This window comes from Ostrea edulis, chromosome 4, assembly GCF_947568905.1.
Source record: "Ostrea edulis chromosome 4, xbOstEdul1.1, whole genome shotgun sequence".
In the NCBI taxonomy this organism is placed as follows: Eukaryota; Metazoa; Mollusca; class Bivalvia; order Ostreida; family Ostreidae; genus Ostrea; species Ostrea edulis.
In genome coordinates, this window is record NC_079167.1 from 10,493,520 (window position 1) to 10,500,941 (window position 7,422).

Below are 7,422 nucleotides of genomic sequence, written 5' to 3' on the forward strand. Positions count from 1 at the left end.
TTAAATGGAATACACAAATCTCGCATAGAAACCGCTTTTCAAAATGTCGTATCACCGAGTGATTGCATAGAGGAGTTGATAAAATCAATTCCCAAGACTTCCCAAAAATCATTAACAAAAAGAGATTTTACATACACACACAATATGCAACAAGATACCAGTGCTTAAGCATTAATACTGGATGTCAGTGGCCATATGACTATCATGTAGTACAATATCAATGAAAGATGAAGATGACACACAGTAATCAATCTCATAACTCCTGTAAGCAATACAAATTAGAGAGTTGAGCAAACACGGACCCCTGGATATACCAGAGGTGGGATCAGGTGCCTAGGAGGAGTAAGCATACCCTGTCGACCGGTCACACCCGCCGTGAGCCCCATATCGTGATCAGGTAAATGGAGTTATCCGTAGTTATAATCAGTATGCCAAGAACGGCTTAACAACCGGTATGAAACACGTCAGAAAGCATTTGACCCAATGATAGGCTGTATAGGCAAACTAGATCGTTATAACGACCATAGAATTTGCGAAATGCTAACTTTAAACAAGACTTTTAGAACCCCTGCACCATCAACTTGTTTGTCAGCAGCCTGTTTCGATTTAAAAACTGACCATAAGCAGAACAAGCTCTTGCGTATCAAATCAGTTGAGAGAGATAAACACCATATGCAGGTGATAACGGAATATTGCTACATAAATATGGGAAGTTGACGATGGAAAAGCTGAAATCATCCCGTTTGTCATACAGTTGAGTTGTCAGTTTGCCGTTAATGTCTACTTTCAATAAAATATCTAAGTATAAAGCAGAAGAGGACGACTTTGTGGTGTCTTTATTTCGAGTTCACTGGAATATATCGAATCGACAAATGAATCAAAATTATCATTGTTAATAGATAATACGTCGTTGATATATCTAAAAGGCAGAGCAAGAGATTTTTTTCTTCTCACGTAGAAGTTTTTTTTTTAATAAATTCTGCTTCATGGGAATATAAAACAGGTCTGCTAACAGAGGAGCACAATTACTAATACTTAGTATAAAATCTTCATCCTGCTGTCTCAGTCTGTATAGTGTGAAGGCAAAAAAAATCTTGAGTGAGAATCTCTACACTGAAAAGAATCTTTCCCAAGAGAACTTCTTCCAGATCAGTTTTTTGAATGACAGAAAATCCTTTCATTCCTGAGCAAATCATGTTCGATGAATCTTGGAATGTTCCTTATGGCAACATGCAGCAATCTCAATCATGTTTTTTTTCCGATAGAAATTGTCTCCACCACATCTTTAACAACTGTCTCTCTTGCCAGAATTATCTACAAAGTTTGGGTGTAAATAAATTATTATATTTTATTCAGGAAGACATGTAAGTGTGAATAGTGGTGATATTCCTCTGCAATATTCCTAAATTTCAATGATAAAGCTTATCAAGGATTTCAAATGACCCCCCCCTTTTTTTTTTTTGGATATTTAGAAGATGAATTTTTCCTGTAGTTTCGAAACAAAGATAGGTGTTTGGCATTCTGATCTATGGTAAAATTGTGTACAATTTTTCACACTTTTAATTCTAATTTCTGGGCAGACAGCAATAATCAGCCATGCCTACAAAATTGATTTACAATTTACTTTAGAGTACAAATCAACATAATTCGTTATTTAAAACTAATCTGGCACTGTACATTGCAACCAAACAATTAGGCAAAGTTCTCAAATTACAACAGTGATAAAGAAACTATTCACACAAGTTTAGTTATCTTTTTATGTCAAAAGGAAGAATGTTGTTGTACTCCACGTGTATTTGTTGACAAAAAAATTCACGTTCCTAATTCAGTCATTCAGCACAAGACATCCATGAGAAGAATGTTATCTTTTAATAAAGAATTAATTCGCACATACGGCGAATAGGTGAACGAATAATGCAAAGAAAAAAATACCTTGATGTTCTTTCAATTGATTAAAGGTTCTTAAATATCGTATCATAAGGACACCTGATACCAAAAAAGGGCGGATGGATGTTTGATTGATTGTTTGTTTAAAGTCCCGTCGAACATTTTTCACTTATATTGAAACGTCACCAGCTGTAAGTGAAGTACCAGAAATTTAGACCAATGCTTAGCGCTCAGAGCCGTAGCAGTAAGGGTTCTTTAGCGTGCCAACGCCTGCGGGAGCTCCGTTTTTAAGGTCATATCCGAAAGACCCATGATTCTCACTTCTAGATGCCGAAGGAGCAATCACTACCTACGTTAACATTTTAGGTTTGACGCGGCTATGGCACTCATGACCTCCCTCCCGGTTACAAAGCGAACGCTCTACCACAGAGCTACCGCGACCGGTGTGTAATGTTAAGACGTTTTTGGTTTTTTGACTATATACATGTAAATATATTTCTACCACTGTATTGTGCGTTTCTATATAGTGCAAACCTTTTCTGGTCTTTCAAGTTTCTCTTTTCTGACTTTTGCCGTTTCCTTGTATATGTTCAGGTGTTTTTAGTCTTTGATCTTTCTATGTACACTTTTCTGTGCTCATTTAGCCTTTTCCAGTCTTTAATGAACATTTCCTTTCAATGAAACTTTTCTTTGACGTTTCTGTTCATTTTAGAAGCTGTTTGGTCTTTAATGTGTCTCTGTATAGTTAGGAGGTTTTTTTTTCAAGTCTGGCGTTTATATTCGGTGTATACAAGATTGAATATTATGATACAATTTACAACATAAATGTACATTAGTGTGGCGTTGCTTTACACAGGTGCTCAGCATGCTAAAATTTCCCCATGTTCTCTCGTCTTTGGCGTTCTCTGTTCCGTTCTTTGGCGTTTCTAGTCAGGGTGGGGTTTTTTTTTTGGGGGGGGGGGAATTTCTATGTATAGTTAGGATTGTTAAGGCTTTCATTTTTCGATATACAGTTAGGGATTGGGGGCCTTGACTTTTTTATGTATGATAAGGGTTTCCTTTCAGTTGATGTTTCTGTTCAGATCCGACTATTCGGATCAAGTTACTGTAGTAATATATTAAAGCAACTTTTCTGGTCTTTCATGTCTTTGACGTTTCTATTTATAGTTAGAGGCTTCTAGTCTTTAAAGTTTCTCCATCCCTAGGTCTAAACTTCTCTGGTATCTGATGTTTCTATATATAGCTAGAGTGCATAGCGAATATAACGAACAGTGATCAATCTCATAACTCCTATAAGCAATACAAAATACAGAGCTGGGCAAACACGGACCCCTGGACACACCAGAAGTGGGATTAGGTGCCTATGGGGAGTAAACATCCCCTGTCGACCGGTCACAGCCGTCGTGAGCCCTATATCTTTATCAGGAAAAAAAGAGTTGTCCGTACTCAGAATCAGTATGCCAAGAACGGCCTAACAATCGGTATGAAAAACATTGGGCAGCTTTTGACCCAATGATAAGTTGTATTGGCAAACTAGATCGTTATAATGACCATGCATGTAGTGTTGCTTCTTTAACAAAAATGGAAAACGGAAATGTTCATATAGTGATCAGTTATTCTAAACCACTTTGTTAACCACCATTCTGATTCCACACACAAGTACTATGAAGTTGAAATTTAAAAAAATTATGCTGGAGTTATTCATTGACAATATATTCGTAGTCTTTGGTGGTCAGGTCTTCCAACAATCCGTTGGAATTCCCATGGGCACGAATTGTGCTCCTTTGTTACCAAGCCTGTTTTTATATTCTTATGAAGCAGAATTTATTCAAAAACTTCTACGCGGGAAGAGAAAGCATCTTGATGTGGCCTTCAATTCGACATTTAGATATATCAACGTTTTATCTATTAACAATATCAATTTTCATTCATATGTCAATTCAATATATCCCTGTGAACTCAAAATAAAAGACACCACAGAGTCGTCCACTTCTGCTTCATATTTAGATATCTTATTCAAAGTAGATATTAACGGCAAACTAACAACTCAAATTTATGACAAACGGGATGATTCCATATCTATGTGGCAATATTCCATTATCACCTGCATATGGTGTGTATATATGTCAAATAATTCGATACGCAAGAGCTTGATCTGCGTATGATGAGTTTTTAAATCGAGGCAGCCCACTGACAAACAAGTTGATGGTGCAGGAGTTTCAACAATCTCGTTTAAAGTCAGCATTTCCCAAATTCTATGGCCGTTATAACGATCTAGTTTGCTAATACAACCTATCATTGGGTCAAATGCTGTCTGACGTGTTTCATGCCTATTATTATCACGTTCTTGGCATAGTGATTTTGACTACGGATAACTCTGTTTACCTGTTAAAGATAAAGGGTTCATGGTGTGTGTGACCAGTCGACAGGGGATGTTTACTCCTCCTAGGCACCTGATCCCACCTCTGGTGTGTCTAGGGGTCATTGTTTGCCCAACTCCCTATTTTGTATTGTTTATAGGAGTTATGAGATTGATCACTGTTCGTTATCTTCGCCTTTCATAGCACAATTTGATTTTTTCATGCATTGAATTCCACGGACAGTATCCATGAGGATTTTCGTGATTCTATCAACTTTTACAAGCATCGTATTCCAATAAGTGTACACAGTTCACATTTTATGAAATAAAAGAAGAAAGTAAAGTTTAAAGATACGTTGGAAACATTTTTTACATACTTTAACATAATTACATCCTTTTTATGACTGGTTAGGGGTATCAAAGCACAAAAAGCGTCATTATTCACCATCATTCAAAACTAATACCAAGAAATCGTTTAACTCGTTTAATTTGAGAAAAATGCATTTAACTTTGTAAATCTATGATAAATGACAACATGATTACTTTTTAAAAAGAAATATTAAATATGTACATGTACAATGTGAAATACGACTGTATGACATATAAGTTATCATTTCACAACTCTACTATTGTTGACGACCACAGTAAGTAGGTGGTGGGGACGTTTTCAGCGTTTACACTTCAATAATATAGAATACGGGTAATCATTAACTATTGCGAATTGGGCCTTGTTCATCCTCCATGACCACACTGATGTCGGTGAGCTGATCATGCGCAGTAAATAATGTGTGAGCTTTTAGGCATCTAGTATAGGATAGGTTTGGAAATTCTCCTGAAAGAAATGTCTTCCTTGAGAACCACGTATGCCATGCGAGAACGACATCCTAATCATTTTAGAATGTATCGAAATAAATGAGACACGACAAGGACTAAAGAGATAGCGAGCTTGTTGCTGTGATCAGATGCAGCTTCGTTATTAGAGATCAGGGGCTGTGCTTCCATCTTCGGACATTCCTTTGAATCATCACGGTCGTTAGCGTTCAATGACAAGTACCGAATTTCCTCGCTGTCATTGTTAACATAGATACGACCACTACTGCTTATTATAGTAGCCCTGTAAAATAAATATAACATAAATTCATTAAATCCTTGAATTCCCTAAAATACTAGTATCATAAATTGGGGGATATATAAGCATTTTAAATGTTATTCATAAAATTTCAAGAATCTAGTTTATACGATTTGCAGACTATACAAAAAAATGCATTTACTAGCCATGCTAAATATATCGCATTTGTGTCGTGGCTGGAAGACTGCAGTTGTGTTAAGAAACAGTTCATTTGTCAACAAACTTCCCTTGATGCTGTTATGTCTCCCAGCCAACTTTTTGTTGTTTATTTTTATGACTACATTTTTAAAATAAATGACAAGCTTTTACACCTTAAAATATTTTCTCTGTCTGTTCTATTCTATAACATAAATAGATCATGGATCAAAATTAAATGGGTGACAATATCAACTGTGATGCGTATTTCTAGATATTGTTTAATCACTGGAACTAATACCAACCAGTCTGTAAGCAATGCATTGAATCAATGTAAACCTGCAATTGAAATTGCTGCAAGGTTCCTGATACCACATTCCTGAATTTTAGGATTTTCTAAATATATTCTGTGAAATGAATTTTATTGCATATGTACGATCAGATTTTCAGGGTAGATTGTCATGTTCCCATGCCTGTTAAATGGAGGGTGACCACGGCAAAATACTCAATTAACACAATTTCCACAACAACACACCTTTTAATTTGATTGGTTTATGGTTATTATCGTACTTTAAGACCACAATAGAATAAAAAAAAAACTTCCAATCCTGAGAATCTTAAGAGGAAGAAACACATTTTTTACTGACGTTAAATTAGTCGTTCAGGAATAAATCAAGACTGTTAAAAGTAAAAGCAACTTTGAAGAACTGTAAGCTTAAAGCAGATCGAAAAGTGTTTTGAAACTTTTTGTGTAATTTACATCTGTTCCAGATACAAACTACAAAGGTGCTTTAACGGCCATTTTAACTAGACTCTTTTCAAATGTCCATACTGTATCTAACGTAATCTGGTAAAGAACAACAACTTGATGAGACTGGTGGATCACATCAAGAGCATCACCATGTATCAAAAAGATCCGTGAAATTTATGACATATTTCTGCATCTTTCTACCTACATACTTATGTAATATATTCAACGTGGATATATTTGTGTGTATGTGCGTGCGTGTTTCCATTAGTGTGATACATACCTAAATTTTATTTTTCTTTTTGTTTTAGCTATGATAAAATTGACTTCTATTTTTCCTTTGTATGGCTTGCCAGTCCAACGTTTGGTCACAACTGTCCCCTAGAAAACAGAGGAAATTATTTACCATCGAATTACATAAATTCTTTACTTTCGTAATGATAATGGTTAAAAAAAAAAAAAGAAGAGATAATTATTGATATTTCGTGTTAAAGGTTACCTTCGGAGTTCCTCTGCAGTTTAAAAATTCGAAGTAGTTATTTGTTGGAATCATTTCGAACTCCCCCACATTGTGATTTACATCCGGGCCTTCACATCCTACCAGTCGGGGCTGCAGCAGCACACCAATGACCGGTCGGTCTGTAATGTTCTCCACACTTACTGCAAAACAAACATTATTTGTTAGCTCCGTACAGAGAGAATGAGAGAGATCTATGAATTGGAACCACTGTCCCATTTCCCAATTAACAAAAACACTGAAGGACCATTTCCAAAATTACCTAGAATATGATGCATTGCTTCGTGATATATTGTGTCACTGACACCGACTCTAAAAAGGTTTTTGTCTTCCCTCGGGGGTGACCGTAGCTTAGAGGGAAGCATCGTTCGGCACTCCTTGTTAGCGTTCGTAAATGGTGAGCTTCCGCCGCTTCCTTCCACCAGTATCAAGTACATACAAACTAACAGATGCAGTAAGGTCTGTAAGATGATATAAATACATATGAAATATAATTGTTACAAGTATGATATATAACGACAAAAGCGGGCTGAAATGAAGAAAGCAGGAAAATGGTTGAACTGTGTGAACGGGTACTAGTAGTCAGCAGACTGATTCAGCCATAGTGGTTGGTGCACTTTGACTAGACAGGGGATTGGTGTACCTCC

The 7,422-nt window shown here is 36.3% G+C and overlaps 1 protein-coding gene across 1 annotated transcript; it reads right to left on the reverse strand.

The window, feature by feature from the left end:
• Positions 1-4,716: 4,716 nt before the first annotated feature.
• LOC125668027 (uncharacterized) lies at positions 4,717-7,257 on the reverse strand. Its single transcript, XM_048901764.2, has 4 exons — positions 7,038-7,257; positions 6,758-6,918; positions 6,542-6,639; positions 4,717-5,360 (listed from the first exon to the last, which is right to left on the reverse strand). Exons 1-4 carry the CDS (start codon positions 7,210-7,212, stop codon positions 5,135-5,137), a joined length of 660 nt encoding a protein of 219 aa, XP_048757721.2. The 5' UTR covers positions 7,213-7,257; the 3' UTR covers positions 4,717-5,134.
• Positions 7,258-7,422: the final 165 nt, after the last annotated feature.